General features: G+C 42.1%; 1 protein-coding gene across 1 annotated transcript in view; it reads left to right on the top strand.

Moving 5' to 3' along the window:
• SHC4 (SHC (Src homology 2 domain containing) family, member 4) overlaps window positions 1-19,895 on the top strand; it is a 121,123-nt gene that overhangs the window by 28,257 nt on the left and 72,971 nt on the right. Inside the window, exon 2 of the mRNA XM_012649224.1 lies at window positions 7,364-7,434. Coding sequence (XP_012504678.1) covers window positions 7,364-7,434 — 71 coding nt within the window. The remainder of the gene's footprint in view (window positions 1-7,363; window positions 7,435-19,895) is intronic.

Genomic DNA, 19,895 nt, shown 5'->3' with positions numbered 1-19,895 from the left:
CTGGATTGAATGGTACTTCTAATTGTATCTCTTTAAGGTATCTCCATATTGCTTTCCACAGAGGTTGCACTAGTTTGCAGTCCCACCAACAGTGCATGAGTGTTCCTATCTCTCCGCAAAAATATGATTATTTTTATATATACATCCTATCCTTTCTAAAAAGTTACTTCAAGTCATATCTTATTTGCTATCTCAAGAGCATTGTTGAGCGAAGCCTTACACAGGAGATACAAAGAAGAAACAGACATTTTCCTGCTCTAAAAGAGATACAGACATATTGACCAAGAAGTGCCATATGGTCAAGTAAAGTTTTATAAAAGATCTTCTAGAAGTTCGTACACTGTGTAGAGGGGGGTGCAGAAAAGGGAGTGGTCAAGCCTGCAAGTAGGAAAGGGGAAGAGGAGGAGAGTTTTTGTATTAATAGAAGAAGTGACTTTTGCATTTCCTTGTGGAGGATGAGTAGGCGTTAGCCAAATGGACATAGATAAGGACATTTCAAGAGGAAGGACCTAAGGAAGGGGTTGTTCGGAATCCTGAAACAGCATGGTGAGTTCAGACAAATGACTCAAGTGTAAGATGAGAGGGCAGGAGAGGGGAGAAAAGGCTAGAGAGTCCAGCAGCGGCCAGATAATCAGAGGCCCTGTCCATCATGCTCAGAGAGCTGGATCTTTTCCTGAGGACTTTTTACTTTTGGTGTTTTCTCTAAAGTGTGATTCTTGGACCACCTGTAGCAGAACGACCTGAGTTCTTATTAAAATGCAGTTTTGCAGACTTACTGGAGATAAAGCTCTCAGAGCCCAGGAATCTGCTTTTTAAAATCTGCGTTTTAAGTTTCCCTGGTGCTTCTGAAGTTCTCTAAAGTTTGAGAAGCTCTGCTTTAAGGACAGCCTGCCTGTAAGTGTTTTAAGTGAGAATGGGAGGGGATAGGCTGGAGTGATAACACGCCAGATACATATTTCACTGACGTGCTGGCTACACTGGGAAAGACAGAGTCAGAGAGTGGGACGCAGGGAGCCCAGCTTAGGGAGGGCTATGTTCTAAGGTCAGCACTGGAGTGAAACTCAGGTAAAATAAAGAATGCACCAGCAATCCTTGAAATCTCCAGCACTCATGCATCTGGATCATTGAGGGTCAGAATTGGACTTATATTTCTGTTTGCATTTATAGGGAGATCCCCTTTCTCTGGGAGGTTGAGGTCAAAGTCTAGTTTGGGAAGTAGAATGGAAAGACCGAGGAGATGAACAAAGGGACTGAGCTCTTGCTTTCTGCCTGCCAAATGGATACAGTTGAATTCATGTACACTGAACATGCACATGATGTGAGACCACCGTACTGCCACTGAGAGGCAGAGTGTGCCTAAGCTGGGACAGTAAACGGGCCAGGGTGCAGCGTTGAGGGAAGAAGACAGGCAAGCTGTGAGAGATGGTATGGAGACTGGAAGGATGGGGCTTGGCTCCTGATTGGGTGAGGGGTTTGAAAGAAAGGGAAGAGTTGAGTTTGCTGGTTTATGTAACTAGGTAGATAGTGATACTATTGGTTGAGATCAGAAATGAAAGTAGAGGAATAATTTGGATGTATTGAACTGAAGATGCAAGTGGAATATTCATGTGCTTATGCTGATCTGGAGGTGGGAGAGAGCTTGGGCTGCAAATGTGTGTGCCGTCAGTACCGGTGGTAACTGAAGGCAGAGGAGTATACATGCTAGAGACTGGTTTTATTGGACTGGAGTAGCATCTGGGAATCAGACTTTTTTAAAGCTCCCCTAGTGATTCTAATCTGCATTCAGGATTAAGAAACAGTGGCATTGGGCGGGAAGAGAAGGAGTCATTGTTTAAAGAAAAGACGGTGTTGGGGGGGAGCGAGAAGGGCGGGGCGGGGAATGAGGAACCAGCAAAGGAGACTGAGAAGGTATAGTCAGAGGAGAAAGATGAGGAGCTAGAGAAAGTTTTCCCAGAAAAGCCAAAGAAGGAGAGAGGTTCAGAGGAAAATGAAGGAGTTGGGCAGAGGCCAACAATGGCAGATGCCCCAAACAGGTGAATAGAACAAAAACCGCTCAGTGGAATGAGCTGTGAGGAAGCAGTGGGTTTGCTCAGGCAGTTTCAGGAGCGTTCAGGCCAGGACTCTACTACGGTGAGTTGAGGCCTGAGCGGAAGGTAAGGAAGCAGCGGCAACGTCTCAGTGTTACGAGGGGAACGTCCCTCCTCTCTAACTTTCATATGTTTTTCAAATGCAAACGACTAAACATTACTTAAAAGTGGCAGAAAGATCCTGCAGTGTCTTCCTGCCATCTTAGTGGCCTCTACATTGTTGGATATTTATTGCATGAAGGTCAGACCCTCGTATCATACTTGATTGTATACTGGTCTTCAGTGTTGAATTGTTCTGTAAGTGTCATTCTTGTCTTATCACTCGTATTATTATAAACTTACCAGGTGAAGGGCCTATGCCTTAAATTTATCTTGGACAATAGTCTCCCATAGTCCTAGCACAGGGGCAAGAACATCCTAAGGAAGGGAATAAGCCTTTGATAAAACTGCATTTATCCCTAATTAAATGCACTGTGGTTCCTAGAGGTAAAGTGATGAGCTTCGTTTATTTAATGTTTTAACTCTACACACTTATTTTTAAAAACGTAAACAGTCCAAAGAGTAAAGTGAAAAGCCACCTCTCTCCCACTTCCAGAGGTAACCACTGTTAACAGTTTCTTATGTATCTGGTGGACATTCTTTCTGAGGATATAAGAATATATCTCTTTTTTCTTTAGGTAATATGCTTGAAGTCATCATTCTGTAAGAGAATGGGGATGAGACGTTCCCATACGCCAGCTATCACTGCTTTTCTCTGAAAATCCCAGTAATTTCTTCTCTGGAATGCAAAGCCCAAGATACACATGACCATGAATAGGCTGTTCCCCTCTCCCTGGGAGCAAGTGGTTGAAGCTCAGACAGTACAAAAATAAATATTCCAACTGCCTCGGGGCACAAAGGAGGGAGGGCGGGAGTTAGGTGAGCCTTCTGTGGGTGCTGAATGGGCAGGTTGTCTGGGCTCCGCCACTTTCCCACCGGCCCCGAATGCCTCTAAATAAAGGTCTTCAGTGTCCTCGCCTCGCCACAGGGTAGGGAATTAGGGAGTGTCTTCTGTCTCATGTGCCACCTCCTGCAGTCCCCAGAGCAGCTTAGATTCACATCTGCTGTCACCCTCATGGCCCCCAGTCTTGTCACTGTGCCACCTGCCTGGGTAGACCAAAGGAAGCGTAGGTGGGAGCCAGAGGATAACCCCTTCTCTTTGCTTTTTCTGTTATAAAGGGTTCTAGCAACGGACTGCGGACTCTAGAATAAACGCTGATTCAGAAACAGTGAATAAATGAAACTGAGCCAGGCACTTCCCTTTAATAGGCTTTAATTTCCTCATCTATTAAGTGGAGTTAACAACAATGACTAATCTCATAAAAAGAAAAGTCATCTCTTTTCATGGTTATCCAACTTTATGGGGCTGGGTTTCTTGAGATCATGTCTTCTGCAGATCTGCATTTGATAAACGAATGAGAGGTATTGTCATCCCCAGTTTATACCTAAACGGACTAAACTTCTCCTCCTTCAGGCCTTGATGTTCAGCCACCATCTGCTCAGGCGGTCGTCAAGCATCTAAACAAAGAAGTGGACAGGTTATCTCTCTGCACCATCCCCTCCCCACTTCCTCAAAGCAAAGGTTTCTAAGTGAAACGGATTGTGTGAGTCAGTGGAAAGACCCACTCCATTCCTGGCTTTGGGGTAATTACTGCAAAAATCAGTGTGGCTCCCTCAACAGAAGCCCGTGGTGGAAGGAAAATTGGACCCTCTGTCTGTCATCTCAGGCCACGACTCACATGTCTTCAGAAGCTTCTGTTGTGTCATAGTGAGGCTGGCAGAAGTGTCACCTGTGCTGTTGCTGGCAGACAAGCATATGAATGAAAACAGAGGTTTACGTGAAGGGAAGGGGAGCCCAAAGCACTGCCTGGGCCTGCCTTAGAAGGAAGCGGAGAAGGTGGTTATCGCCATGATGTCAGATTAAGAACAAAACCTTGGAGGAGTCCTTCTCTCCCTCTCCCTCTCACCCCTGAGACACTAAAAACCCCTCTCCTCATTGATAACAAAAATCCTACCATTGGAAATTCATTAACTGGGCTGAGAATAGCCCCCACTTTGACACTCTCCCTCACTGGGTCTTGAACTGGATCGGCCTTGGAGCATCTCTGTGTCAGCTCCCATTGTCTCTTTGTCCGTCTCCTGTTCAGACACGCAGCCTACTCTCCTTTCAACGTTCCCACCATCAACTCCATCATTTGGGGCTGTCCCTAGCCCCACCACACAGACTGCCTGGGAAGTAGGGCACGTCCTCTGCAGCTTCCCACCTCACTGTGAAACCCCCTCTGTCTAAGTTGTTTGTCACCAATCTCTAAAACGGGAAATAACAAAAATAACAAACATGGAGGGAGTAAACTGCTGAGCAATGTAGAAACCTTCCTAAGGCATAGTTCTGGCTTGCAGTGCTGAGTCCTGCGTCCTCGGGGCTCCTGTGCCCCTCATTTGTTCCCAGGGTGGAGAACTGGCTAAGCCTTCACCTGCCTCAGTCCCTCCTCCTCCTCCCTCTCTCCACTCACTGGACAGGTTCAGTAGAGTTGAACGCTAGATGCTTTCTTCATTCTTTCAACCAATGTTTATCAGGTGCCCACCAGGTCCCAGGCGCTGTTCCAGGAAATGTGGTGGCGATCGTGGTCCTTACTTTTATGGTGCTTATCGCCAAAGAAATAAAAACAGGTAATAGACCAGCAAATTAACAAGTAAGCCCAATAATCTATCAGTGACGTAAAGGTGACAAATAGGGGCTGTGGTGAAGGGTGGCAGGAGGGGGCCTCAGAGGGGAAGGAGTGGGTGCTGCAGAGTAGGCAGAGGGAGCAGCCAGCGCAAGGGCTGTGTGTGGCAAGGGCTGAGTGGATCTGAGGCAGAGGAAGGAGGCCGTGTGGCAGCACACCGCCAGGGGGAGGTGACACCGTGGGGCTCAAGGGGCAAGCAGGAGCCGGAAAACACAAGGTCTAGGGTTTATAATAATGAGTTTGTTTTGACAATAGATGCCAGAGGTTTTAAGTGGTGGAGCAGCATGATCTAATATGTACTTATGAAAAATCACTGTGGCAGAGTGTAAAAAATGCAGGTGCTTGGTCACCTTTTCAAAAAGTGTACATTGACGGGCTGGTTGGCATCACCTTGTCTTAAACTGGTGATTCACAGCTGAGGGAAAGATGACACCCATCTCTGCACAGCAAGGCCTCCTGGGGGAACTGGAGGTGTAGCCTGACCTGCTGCCAAACCAGGGCCAGGGTGCGGGAACTAGTGGAGCAGGAGCCGCACTTGGGCAGAGAGGGTGCTGGAAGGTAGGAGAAACCGGAGCGGCTAGTGAGGACCCGCAAACCATCTTCTCCACCCACCCAGACTGGGGGAGCTTGGACCCTTAGAATCTCCTTTCATGAAAATTCTGAGATGGGCTTTCTAACAGACCCCCTAAATCTTGCTTTCTTTTCCTAACAAGCCTATGGTTCATTGAAGAGAGATCTCTAGACATCATTGACTTCCCTGTAGTATCCAAACCGTGGGAAGTTAAGTATGATTGGGACAGGATAAAGTATCCCAAATGTTTCTTCTGTCAATATTAGAGACCCCCAAGAGGAGCGTGGCTGAGTGTGACTAGCAGGAATCTGGCTGAAAATGACTGGGCTATTGTCCCGGCCAATGTGCTTTCCCAACACCAGGCTCGAGGCCACACCTGGTGCACCAAGCTGCTCTTAGGATGCTAAATCTACACAACCTGCTCGAAAGCACTACAGGAAGTGTCTGGGGAGGTGCCCCCCACCCCGGCTCCTGCCATCTTTCCACAGTGCTTTTGCCATTTGCAAGTAGAGAGAGGCTGAAGACTTTCAAAGGAAAGCTAAACAGGAAGCGTACCATTTCCAAGGAACCGACAGATCACTTTCAATCAGACCACTTGGCCCTAGCGATAATTCCAACGTAATTCTCAGAGAGACACTCTCCCTGGTCAACTAAGGCTCCGCTAAGAGGATTTAGTGCCACAGCCTCACCTGGCAAAGCTACACGGAAGACGACTAAGTCTGTGTCCCTCAGCTTAATTCCTCTCCAGAATTCCAGAATCCAATTTTCAGCTGTCAGCTTGTTATTTCCTGGATACCCCACCAGTGTCTTGCAGTCAACGGGTCCCAAACCAATGCATCATCTTCCCTCTCCCGGCTTTCCTGTTTCTGTTTCTGGCGTCACTGTTCCCTCTGCTACCCTGGCTGGAAATGTCTGAGTGAGTCATCCCTGACTCATCCTTCTCTTTTATTCTCTATATCGAATCAACTGCCGAATCTTGTAGTATCTATTTCCGTGACGTCACTTCAATCTGTCCCCTCCTTCCTATTGCCACCATCCCTCCTCAGTGTGGGCTGTCATCACTTCCCTCTCGATGGGATCATCCCATCTCATTTCTCATTATTAACCCACCTTCCTACCGCCTCTGACTTAAGCCTGCTCAAGCGCAGATCTGATCGCACGGCGCTCTTGCCAGCGGTCTGACACGGCTCCTCACCGCTGCCACGTGAAATATAAACCGTCTTTTAGCTGTATAAGCCACAACTCCTTTTCCAATATACCATGTTCAAGCTAACCTTACTGATTACTGGTGTGGCATGTGACTTTTTCCTTTCTTGAACCCCCTTAATATTTAAATGATCTTGCAAAAGGTGCTGAGATCTTCTTCTATTACCAAGTTCTGTGTTATATGCATTTATATGTTTGTTATATTTGCTTAAAAGATCTGACATTCCTGAATTATTTATCTCGCACTTATTTTTGCCTGTCCTACTATTTGGGCAATTTGTGTCTACCAGGCATTGTTCTAAAAGCTCTACATGTATGAAATAATTTAACTCTCATAATGATTCTAATTGTATCCCATTTTACCAATGACAAAACTATGGTGCAGAGAAGTCAAAGAACTTGCTGAGGTTCCATAACTTAGAAGTGGCAGAGCCAGGATGCAGATTCACATGGTCTGGCCCCAGAGCCCATGCTCTTAACCACTGAACCCACATTCATCTTTGTTACCTGCATTCTTGATGCTATAGTTTGGATTTAGCTGATGTTTTATAACTGAATCGAAGATTAAGGCATGTGTCCATTAATGGTCAGAAGTATCAATGGTAGGCAGAGCGTGCAAATGTAACTTGATATCAGGAGCTGATTTAAGGTGCTTCCCAGGAAGTCACTATGAAAATAAGAGATGGATCTGTGGTATGTTTGTCCTAGTTGTTCTTTTTCTTTTCCTATTCTAGTACATGGGCTGTATTGAAGTGCTGCAATCAATGAGGTCACTGGATTTTGGAATGAGAACCCAAGTTACAAGGTAAGAGACCAAAAATGGAAGGGGCTTTGAGCACTATAGTTTAAAGTCACGATACAGCGTGTCCCCAAAGTTGTCATACATAAGGAAAATGGGAAATTGCAGCTAAATGTAAATATTCAAAATATTCATTACAAAATTTCTTTAAGGAAAGATTTTGCAAATTTTTGTAGTGAATGTTTTGTCCATAAAGGTCCATTTAGCTACAATTTCTCATTTTCCCTATGTATGGTGACTTTTGGGACACCCTGTAGTTTCTCTTGCAGGAATTTCATGCAAGCCTTCAAAGTTACTATGGGTTTTTATTCATATGGCTGGGAGGTAGAACATAGCCCATTGACCTTGCATGAGTAGCTTTATCTCATCGTGTGAAAGATTTCCCAACTATGTGGCAAAGCATCTGTGTTTCATATGAGGACTAATAAGATGATACAGTCTACAGAAATAGCTGGTTTCCCAGGTACCAAAAGTACTTAAAATTATTCCTGGAAATAGGACATGGCAGAATCTCATATCTGTCAAGGAAGTAGTTAAAAATAAGACCAGGCAAGGTGCTTTTAACATGAGAAAGCTCAAGCTCTCCCCATTTGTAGCATCCCCGACATGAGAAGCTACTTACTCCTTGTCGGGGTCTCCCTCCTCTATGCACAGTGAGCTGGGTGGAAGAATTGAACCAGAGGAGCCTTACCCAGGGTGGCTCCAGGCAGCTCAGGGTAAGAAATAGGAATCCTTGTAATGCAGAGCTCAAGTCAGAAGCAGAAACACAAGGCACAGTTCATTAAAGTCAAATTCAAAGCAAGGATGAAAAGAAGATTAAGTGAGTGCTGACACTGGTAACTGGGGAAATTGCACGGGGAGGGGATGAGGTGGGAGGACTGGATTGATATGAGTGATTTAGAATGAAGACTTGGGCCTCTGTTATACATGGCGCCAAGGTGTGTCTTTGGCGCAAGCCACAGTGCACGTCTGGACCTATGGTTGCAGACCACCTCTTCTGAAGTTGAATGTTCTCATTGTGAAGAGCAAATGTTTCCTAATGCTTATCCCATGGAATTCTCGGCCTAGAAAAAGTGTCTTGTGGTCCAAGAAATTTAGGGAAAGGAACCATATTGCTCTTTAGGAGAATCACAGTATATAAGAGTATGTTAAAGATTCAGAAGTCCTATGCTATAGTTAAAAAACTCTAACCTTATCTCAAGATTTTCTAAACTTATTTGGCTCCAGCATCCTTTTTTTATATAACATAAATGAACATCCCATGTATCCGTAGGGTTCCATGAAATGCACTTTAGGAAATGCTGATTTGGTCTCTCTGCCTTATGATACATTCAAATCTGTCTTTCCAAACTTCTCTTTACCAATCCTTGGCGTTCCCTCTGGAGTCAAACAAATGAAATATATTCTTGTTTTTTGTACTCTTGGTACCTACCTCAGTTGCTGGCACCTGGCAGAGGCTCAGTGGATATTTATTGAATAAATGCATGGTTCCACCTAGCTATGCTTCTAATATTTGGAGACGGCTACAACATTTCTTCTCCCCCTAACTCTTTTACATTTTCAGCCCCTTCAATTATCCTTCAAAAGACATAGTTTTTAGACTACTTCCCACCCTGTGAGCCCTACTTTGGACATATTTCAGGCATTATTTCATTTTGATGATCCTTAACCTGGAGAAAACCCTTCCTCCAATCCTGAGCAAGCTACAGATGAGATAAAGAGGGCTGATACCCCAGGTGCTTGGAATGGGGAGCACAGGACAAAGAAATGCCCACTGCCCTAACCTGAGTTCTATGATCTGAATGTGTCCCCTTACAATTCATATGTTGAAACTTAATTGTCAATGTGATAGTATTAAGAGGTGGGGCCTTTAGGAAGTGATTAACTCATGAGAGCAGGGCCCTCATGAATGGTATTAATGACCTTATAAAAGAGGTGCAAGGCAGCTGTTTGCCTCTTCCATCATGCGAGGATGCAGCAAGAAGCACTCATCTAAGAAGGAGAGTGAGCCTTCATCAGACACCGAATATGCTGGTGCCTTGATTGTGGACTTCCCAGCCTCCAGAACTGTAAGAAATAAATTTATATTATTTATAAATTATCCATTCTAAGGTATTTTGTTATAGCAGCAGGAATGGACAAAAACACTCAGGATAATGAGTTTTCTGTTCATTCATCCATCCACTCATTCTCTTTCACCCAAATATTTATGGAGTTCCCATTATGTGCCTCAAACTGTTCAAGAATTAACAATCCAGCAGTGAATAAGACAAAGTCTCTGCCCTCGTGGAACTTACATTCTGGCTGAAGAAACAGACTATGGTGAGGATATCAATAAATATGCAGTATACTTTCAGGTAGTCATGGGTGCTATTTATTATAACAATAAAGCAGGATAAGAGGATAGAGATGAGGGTTCTTTTAAATCTTATTTTATTTTCTAGTTGTAAAAATATTGCATGTTTACTTAGAACATTTGGAAAATACAGAAAAGTATGAAAGAGAAAATTGGTCATAATCCTACCTCAAGATAATGTCTATTAACATTTTGTGTATTGAAATATCTTTCTGATTTTTTTCTATACCTGAGCTTACAATGAATTTTACAGAAAATCTGAACAATTTTATATACTATTTCTCCCCTATTGAGCATTTCCATGTTGCTAAATATTTCAAAGCATTTTTTATTGTGGTAAAATATATATAACAAAATTTACCATTTTAACAATTTTTAAGTGTATGATTCAGCGGCATTAAGTTACATTCACATTGTTGTGCGACCATCGCCACCATCCAAACTGCAGAACTTTTTCATCTTCTCGAACTGAAACTTTGTACCCATTAAAACAGTAACTCCCTATTTACTCCCCAGCCCCTGGCAACCCCATTCTACTTTCTGTCTCTGAATTTTACTAGTCTAGGTGTCTCATGTAAGTGGAATCGTATAATATCTGTCCTTTCCTGTCTGGCTCATTTTACTTAGCACAATGTCGTCAAGGTTGATTCATGTTATTGATTCATGATGTGTCAGAACATCATTCATTTTTAAGGCTATTCTATTGCATGTATATACTATATTTTGTTTATCCATCCATCAGTCAATAAACATTTGAGTTGTTTCTCTAAAGAATTTGTGATGGCTGCATAACAGTCTCTTACTTTTCATCACCATAATTAATGCTGTGATGAACATCTTATCTATATCTCTTATTTCCATAGGACAAATTCTAGAATTAGAATCACTAGGTCAAACAATATAAATATTTTAAAGGCTTTTGACGTGCATTGCTGGTTGCTCTACAGAATAACTGTACTCATTCATACCCCTTTTTCCTGGCCATCTATCTATTTTTGTATTTACTTTTTAAAAAACTTCATAAACTTGTAAGCCTATGTTTATTTCCCTATTCTTTTGTAATTGGTAAAAGGATAAGTTTTTTTTCTCTCTATCATGAAGAATTAGTTTATGACTAATGTACACACCAGAGTGATGATGTCTGAGGTGCTGTCTGGATATTGTTCTTTGTAGATATATCTGTATGTGATTCAGGCATGGTAGATTGTGTTCTCAGCAGATTTATGGAAACCCAAGGGTGGTGGTCTTTTTTTTAGATTTGGTGGTCAGGAAGACCTCTCTGAGGAGAAGACATTTAAGCTAAGACCTGAATAAAGTGAGGGATCCAGCCATGGGAGTATCTGGGAGAAGAAAGCTCAAGACAGAAGGAAGATGGCTGTGGACATCCTTGGTCCATGGCATCAACATTTGGGCAGGTAGTTTGGTAAGAGTGTGAAAGAATGTGCATCTTCTCCCAAAGGTGAATGCAAAAGACATTTGATGAACCCCACCTCAGAAGAGGGAGAAGCTGACTGGAGGGGAAGATCAAATGTTTAAGAGGCCCTACATTGCCAAGTGGTCTGATTTGAAGTCAGGAGATTCCAGCGACCAGTAGTCTGAGGATCTTATCCATAGCAGGGCTTGAAAACAGTGGGGCAGATTTCCATGCGGCAGGGACAAGTATCAGTCTCCTTGCTTCAGAATTGTATGTTCTGGGTTGCCCCTTTCCAGCTTCCTGAGTCTCCCTGGTGCTTGTAGAGTTTGAAATGCTGTGTCTTGTAGCTACTTGGGTGTGGCAGAAGACCTGGGACCCCCTGACCCTGAAGGGAGTAGAAGAAAACCTACCAAAGAAAGTTCGATAAAAGAAAAGAGAGAACGTGTAAAATAGGTTATCTCTTACCTTAAGGAATTAGCAAAAATCTAAATTTACTGAACAGAAAAATCATCATTGCAGAATTCACCTCTGGGCTCCTTTAAGTAGTGAATTCCTTGCTGGCATTTTAAATAAAATTTGGTGTGCAAAAAAATTATTTCACATTTTTTTTCCCTAAGAGCATACATATTTATGAAAGAGAGGATGATCTTTGAAACTCTGCTTTGAAACTCTAGGTCTTGTGGGATATTCCACAAGTGGATGTATATACGTTTGGGTATTAAAACACAATAGATCTCTTCTCTGCATGTGTTAACTGGATAGACTATTTTATTTGAGTGCGGGATCTTTAGGCCCTCCTCTCACCTTGACATTGGACTGGCACTTTCAATTAAGTGTGTATCTCAAAGCCATGTGAGTGTTTCTGCCCCTGAGCAGATGATTTCAATGTTGTTACATGACCAGGATATGAAAGTGGTTCACTTTCCCCAGAGCCTCTCTATTTCCCATCTGACTTCCCAAATATTTACTCTTCTTACTTCTCTTTCAGTTTTTCCTGTTTCTCACTCTCCTTTCTTCTTTCAGCTTCTATGTACATTTGACGTTCAGCCACTATTCAAGTTGTTTTATGACCAATTGTCCTGGATGTTATCATGAAAACATTACAGTTGAAACAGGTTTTGATTTTTTTGTTTTAAAATTTCATATATTCATAAAGTTTCTTCATTTAGCTCATAGTCCCTTTTAGTTCAAGAAAAAATTTTCAATGGACCAGTTAGGATTCCAAAAGAAAGAACTTTTATTTTGTGCGATCACAGCTACCTCCAGACATTTACCATCAAACATAAGATAATTCAGGTGTGAGTGCTGATAAATTAGTCTCCCTAATTGCCACTGCCAATATCAGACAATTGGAGGCTGATGTCCTACCCATGGTAAACATCTCACCATCTCGATATTTCGAGTAGTAGGGAGACAACAACATGAAATTCCTGGTAATACAGGAGGTATCATGGCCGAGAGACACCACTGGAGTCAGCATTTTGAAACAGAAGAAAGATAAAGTATTAATAGAACTTTTGTCTTTATGAGAGACCTTTCTGCCCACTGTTTGGGGACTGAATTCACAGGCCTAGAAACAGAAAGTACTCAATTAAGAGCAGAAAGAAAGAAAAGGACAAGAGGCCATTTATTTTCTCAGCAATTGCTTGGATTTCATCCCTCTCAAAGCTCTCATCACACTCCTCCACCTTGACTTAGTCCCTGGGGGAGCCTCTTGAGTGGCTTTTACTGTAGTTTGTCTACTAATTCTCACTCAGGCATTCATCCCCTAGGCTGATTCTGGACCAGATCTCAATTTTTAGTAATGGAGTATTCATGCAAAAGGGCAAAGGAGGAGGTCTTTCCCCAGTAGGAAAGAGAAACAGGATCATTAGGAAAACAGAGGCTCACAGCTACGGTTGTCTTCCAAATGTCTGGAACAATATCAAAAGGACATAAGACAGGGGGAAAAAAGAAACTCATGCTAAGAACGAAGTAGCCATTCGTTCTCTCCTATAAAAATGTTCTCATGATTTTAAAAACAAAGTTAAAGAAAACAAAATAAAAGACCCTGATTGAAATCAGGACACACACACACACACACATCTGGTCACTAAAAGCAAAGCCCAGCTTCCCTCCCACGAGTAAGCATCCACATCATTCGAAGAGGAAAAACATCTTCCCTCTACCCCTAAGGATGCGTCCTTCTTTGTGTCTAGTGAGGAACTCGCCTCTGATACTGAAGGAGGAATAGGCACATCAGTAAACCCCATAAGTGGGGCTGGGGGACAGGGCTTGACATTCAACCCTGAAGAACAGAACTTTATATTTCGAGCCCAAAGGAAATTGTAGAGGGGACATTTAGTTCATCACCACAGTACATCATTTACCCCAAGGGGCAGGGCACACTGTTGGCAGGAGGGACCGCCAGAGCATTGTTTTATGAGGACACTCTTCTGGTATTTGGTGCCTTGCATTTGTAACTCATACTCGGTAATAAAATCAGCTAGGCTAACAGCAAGGCGCCTGGCCCAGAAGCTGCCCACACCAGACTCTGGGGGCTGCTGGGAAGCAGCAGCTCGGCTTGCATTTGGCTCCTTGGTGCCATTTCCGTTTCTGGGGGTCCATGAGGGAAAATGGGGAGCCATTGGAGAATGGGGGGCAAGTGCTCCGTTTTGGGGTCCTGGTTCACCATTCATTTTCTCTAGCTGATCTCTAGCTGGACATGGTGGTTTACCTGCCCCATCCATTCCAGGGAGGGGAACCCCCTGAGTAACGTTGCTTTTTTTTGAGCTGCTGCTACAGCCAGTACGCAGGGTGTTGGGTGATTTGGTACTAAGTAAAGCAACGAGGAAGCAGAGATCATAATTCTGAGGATATTGTAATTGGACTAATTTCCTGTTTGTAATGTTATTGCTCCTAAGCAGTGATTCTGCAAATTTAATTCGCTGTCTTGAAAATTTTGATTCTTTGCCTTCAACAGGACATTAAAGGCAGTTCTTTAGCAACAAATGCATATTTCTTCTGGGGGTGTGTGCGTGTGTGTGTATGTGTGTGTGTGTGAGCAGCCATCAGGCGCAAAGCAGATCCAACATGCAGCCGAACATTTACATAAAGGCCTATGCGCGTGGTTTTCAAGAAATGTGACTACTAGGAGAAAATATATTCTGTAGAGGTCAAATATCCATATATTAGGTAGCTAAATTAATATATCTGTTTGTTTGAAAATAGGCTGGCATTTATCTAAATTTCCTGAGGATTGTAGGAACAGGCTTGGTTACAGCTACACATGGGTAAGTGCGTGTATTTCTGCTAAAACTTGAAGTCATTGAACAGCATCTGGCATGTGGATTCTGTGTTGACTCAGGAATGAGACTATGGAATTAGGAGGAGAAATGCAGCCTCTTGGCATGTAAAATAAAGACCCCCAGAGAGGGAAATAAAAGATCAAGTCTATTATCTTACCAGGCAGGGGAACACTCCCCAGTGACTGAGAAGAGTGCTAAGCAGAAAAAAAGAAATCAGGTGCTTTTAAGTTCTAGTTCATGGTGATTGTGCTAAGCATTGAAAACAAGCACTGTAGCTGAGATGGAATGTACACAGTTGGTTAAAACAGGTTTTATTGTTCATTGATCGGGAAAGGGTGTTAAAGCCCAGTAAGGGTCTGGCGTCCCAGGGTCAAGGTTCATGACGTTTATCAGCTGGTACAAGAGGACATAACATTCAAAGTTGATCTCTCTTAGGCAAGCCCTGGTGTAAGTGGAAATACTTCCTTTCACACGTGCGCAGATGTCCAGAGTCCCTTGCTGGATGTTTGATGTTTTGTGTGTGTGTGAGTGTGTGGACAGAGGCCACTTCTTCTTGTCTCAAGTCTCACTACTCTCCAGTTCTTCGCAACCTATTTAAGATTAAGATCTCACTTCTCAGATATCTCAGATAATTAAAATAGCCAACTAAATTCCTTTTGGAAGTCTTCAAAGATCTAGTAATTAAAAAAAAAATAATTGTTTACAATCAACTGGGAAGGGTTCTGATGGTATGGCAGAGTCACATGCAGAGAGGGAAGACACGAAAGTCAACCGCACCTTTTTGCTCAGTCATTAGTACAATGACTTTCGCATAGCAGATGCCACAGCTGCTGTTTGTCTGAATAAACAGGAGTAAGGTTAAGAAGTATAGCTACTAAGGCAACCCACAGAATGGGCAAAGACATTTGCAAATCATGTATCTGATAAGGGGCTAACATCCAGAATATATAAAGAACTACTACGACTCAACAACAAAGGATCCTATCTTAAAAATGAGCAAAGGACTTGAATAGATGTTTCTCTGAAGAAGATATACAATCATACTGTATGATTCCCCTTACAGGGGTGCCTACAGTAGCTAAATTCAGAGACAGAAAGTAGAATGGTAGCTGCCAGGAGACAAGGGGAGGGCAGAATGGGGGAGTTACTGTTTCATGCTTACGGAGTTTCAGTTGGCGAGAAGATAAAAAAATTCTGGAGATGGGTGGTGGTGATGGTCGCCCAACAGTGTTAATGTGCTTAGCTTAATGCCACTGAATCAAATACTTAAAAATGGTTTAAAACGGCAGATTTTACGTTGTGTATATTTGTTACATTTTTTAAAAAGGTGTAGTTACTAGACAAGTTATTTCTGGAGTACTGGAATATTCAATATTGTATAAATTAATTTTATTTTGTAAAAAAAAAGGGTGCAAAGCCAATGAGAGAAGGATAACTGAGGTTTTGCGGCTTGAGTTTCTAGCAGGTCCTATAACAAAGAGAATTTGGTAAGGGGTACATAGTGGCCTCTTTTAATTTCTTAGAAGAGCGGTAGAACAAGAGGAAAGAGTAGCTAATAACATCTGATGTTTGTTAGCACTGCACAGAGCTTTACATTCATGTTCTCTTACCACCCTTTTAAAACAGGAAAAGTCGATGTTCAGAGAAGGCAAGTGACCATCCTAAGACCACACAGCTGTTTTGCTGGTGCTCAAACCCAGATGCTCTCACTCCAAATCCTTTCGCTGTGGTACTTAATGTTTCCTGGTGACACTGCTTTGGTTTGAAACTAACAAACTGTTCTTGCAGCTGTGAGTGGACTAATGTGGGATACAATTAAGGGAATAAAAGCAGGCCTGGCTAGTCTTTAAAAATCACAAAATCACGATGATCATCGTCATTGCTAATGTCAATCCTCTGGGTGACATCTAGTTCTTAAATTTTTTCCACTTTTCTTCTGATTATAAAAAGTGAATCTGGCTTATTGTGGAAATTGGTAGGTAGGATAAAACAAAAGAAAAAACAGAAAAATCATTAGAGATAACCAATAGTACCAGTTTGATGTATGGCTTTTCTTATCATATGTTCAAAAACTAAAATGGCATTGTATGGTGCTTATTAATTTGTAACAATATTTATCATTATATACATTATATTAAATATATATTTATTATTCATGTATTATGTTATATGTAACATATTATTGTACACATTTTCTAGGTCATTAAGTCTGAGCTGTAGTTGCTTTGACCTGAGCTTTAAGGTGGAAGGAATAATCTTAAGTGCATCTACTTGCCCTGGATATACTTATTAAGAGCCTTCTGTCTGGGCTTTAAGTAACACAAAATGACTGCCTAGCTTAAGCAAACAGGGAAATTTCCTGAAAGGATATTGCAGCAGCTCATGGAACCTGAGAAGCAGTAAACAGTCAAGCCAACAAATGACAGGGACCAGGGCTCCTGAGGCCTCAGCAGCAGGGATGCAGAGATGCCATCTCTGGGCCTCTCAGTTCCAAATATTAAATTCCCAGGAAAGATGGTTCAGGCCTAACCCTGGACCAGTCATCTTTGGCCAGGACAGTGTTGCATTGTGGCAATATGGTAGTTCCACGGTACTCAAGTATTGGGAAGAGGAGTAGGTATGAAGAAGGGGAAGAGGAAGAGGAGGAGGAGGAGGAGAGAGATGGGAAAAATCAGGGGGGAAAAGAGGGTTGTAAAATGAAGGTAGTAGGTACAGTAAAAAACAAGTATCTACCTCAAAAAGAAAAGAAGACATTGGATCAATGTCTTTGGACACTTTAAACAAACAAACCGAAAAGATAGGACTATCCCTAAAATGCTTCACTAAAATCTAATGTTTGCAAAATTATAAATCAAATATTTAATGTTATAGTAATGTATTACTTTTAGAACACAGTTTTTATGTGGTGGTTGGACATTTCTGGAAACTTTAAGGCTCCACATGTAGGTATATATATTTATACCTCTCTTATAGGACTTAGGGCATTGTTTTAGATATTTATAGAGGTTTATAAAATGGTCATAGTTTTTGTTTCATGATAAGCTGTTGACAGTATCTATATTTTATTTGCTGAGGAGTCCTTGGTCAGAAATGAAACTCCCAATTACAGCATCTTTTCCATGGAAAATATGATCTACATTGTGAAGTAGTTTCTAAAAATATATTGCAGCTAAAAAAGCAGGACCTGCTAATTCATCCTTATAAATCTATAGAAACTTACAGATGTGTGGACACAAACACAGACCCTCAATCAGGCAATGTACTCACATTCACCAACTAAGTGAGAATAGTTATCTATTTGTCCATGTCTAAGTATGGACAGTAGTGGATGTTCTCAAGTGTTTGAAGAGAAACAAGTTAATTCAGACACTAAGACACATAAATGTTAAAGCCTATGCATGTGGGAGAGACTCCAGTATTTTTAGCTCTGACTACTGAATGAAAGAGTTTTCTCCAGCAATTTCTTCCCAGGCCTTCCTTTCCATGAAGAGTCAGATGAGAATATGTTCTAGTATCTCCCTTTTGTGGCCCCTTTTTTGTTTCCTAAAGACTGGATTTCTAATTTTGATTTTGATAGATACACTGGCCAGCCCCTAGTCTGAATCATTTTACCATGCAAGTAGACTAGGTCTTTTGAACCATTGTTCCTGGGAGCACCAATGCTGCAGTCGTATGGCAGCCTCCTGAGAAAGCTCAGGGCAGGCCCCAGGTGTGTCTGGCTGGGTGATACTGGGTCCCCATAAGGTCTTGTTTCAGTGGAGCAATCATAAGGGCTCTGCCATTCATCATCCTTGGGCTTGAAAGTGTTCCTTGGATGCCTAGTCTATGGATCTAGCAGGTTTCATAGCCACAGTATCTGGGATAAAGTTGGGTTGATAAATATTTATTGAGTAATGGAGAGGTTGCCTGGCTTCTCAGGCCTAGATCACAGATTTTGAGATGACCCTCGAGGTCTTGAAGGCACCACTGTCATTCCTGGTCAGAGAATCTAAAACAGCATCTGACATCCTCAACTAGGCCAAATTAAGGAGCTCTTAGACAATTGGGTCAAATCCACGGCTCCACAGTAGAGTGTTTGGCATGTAGACACCATCCAGGTATATTTTTGAAGAAAGGAATAAAATTAAATTCCCTGAAGATACTGTTTGGTTCAGACAGCCTTGGGATCGAAGAAGTTGATTCAGATGAAGAAAATGATTTCTCAATCACATGGAACTGGCTGAACTTCAACCTCTTTCTAGTTGGAGGGATCAAACATGGTTTTCAACTATTAGGAGGCAGGTGACAGAGCATTTTATTATTAACTAATGGTGGGCTACTATCATCAACATTGTCATCATCACGAAATTTAACATTTATGAAATAGATAATACTATTAATCCTATTTTGCCCATGAGATTACTGAGATTTACAGAAACTAAAGAATTTACCAAGGTCACCTAGCAAGGCAATAAGTGGAGGAACTGGAAACCGGATCTGCCTGACTCTTCTGCATTATGTGTCAATCAAAGTGAAAGAATTTTAAGGAAAAAATCTTGAGGAAATGCTAAAAGCCAGAAGTGACAGGGTAAGGAAATGTTTAATCCTCATGTTGGAATCTGGCCTGGGTTTAGGAGACCAGATTCCTGGTTTGTGACTTCTCTCTGGAAGAGCTTCATAGAGACACTCATAAATCTGTAAGAGAGGACACTTTAACATCCTTTTCTGATTTCTACTAAGAAGGAAAAACGTGTCAAACAGTAGTTCTCAAATATTAGTATCCAAGGGCTTATGAAAACACAATGTTGGCTGGGCGCAGAGGTGCATGACTATAATCCCAGCTACTTGGGAGGCTGAGGAGGGACAATTGCATGAGCCCAGGAGTTTGAGGCTGCAGTGTGCTATGATTGCACTTGTGAATAGCCACTGCACTCCAGCATGGGCAACATAGACTCTACCTCTAAAAAAGAACCAAACGAAAAACACAGAATGTCAGATCCCACCCCTAGAGTTTTGGATTCAAGAATGTGCATGTCCAATAAGTCCCCAGGTGATGCTGATGCTGCTCTTCCAGAGACCACACTGACGCCCACAGGTGCAAAGGAAGCCTATCCAATGATTTCAAAGTGAGGTCTCCAGTTGGACCAAGGATCACATGGAAACCGCTTATTTTTGAGCAAGTGATTCCCCATAAATATCCCAAAAAGCATCTGGAAACTTTTATAGTTTTGTTTTTGTCTTTAAGAAAGGAAAATGGGAATATTAGGGAATGCTAGAACAGTGAGTTTTAATTCTGCCACCTCCTAAATAGACAGAAAAAATTAATGGTACAGTTCCTTTTGGGAAAAAAACTAATCTTATCTGGAAAAAGTCCTTTCATTGATAAAAAGAGAGCTTTGTGGCCACAGGAAATGCAGGACAATTGGTTCAT

This window comes from Propithecus coquereli, unplaced genomic scaffold (genome assembly GCF_000956105.1).
Source record: "Propithecus coquereli isolate 6110/MARCELLA unplaced genomic scaffold, Pcoq_1.0 Scaffold3, whole genome shotgun sequence".
Lineage (NCBI taxonomy): Eukaryota > Metazoa > Chordata > Mammalia > Primates > Indriidae > Propithecus > Propithecus coquereli.
This window is presented reverse-complemented; position numbering and strand designations above follow the sequence as displayed.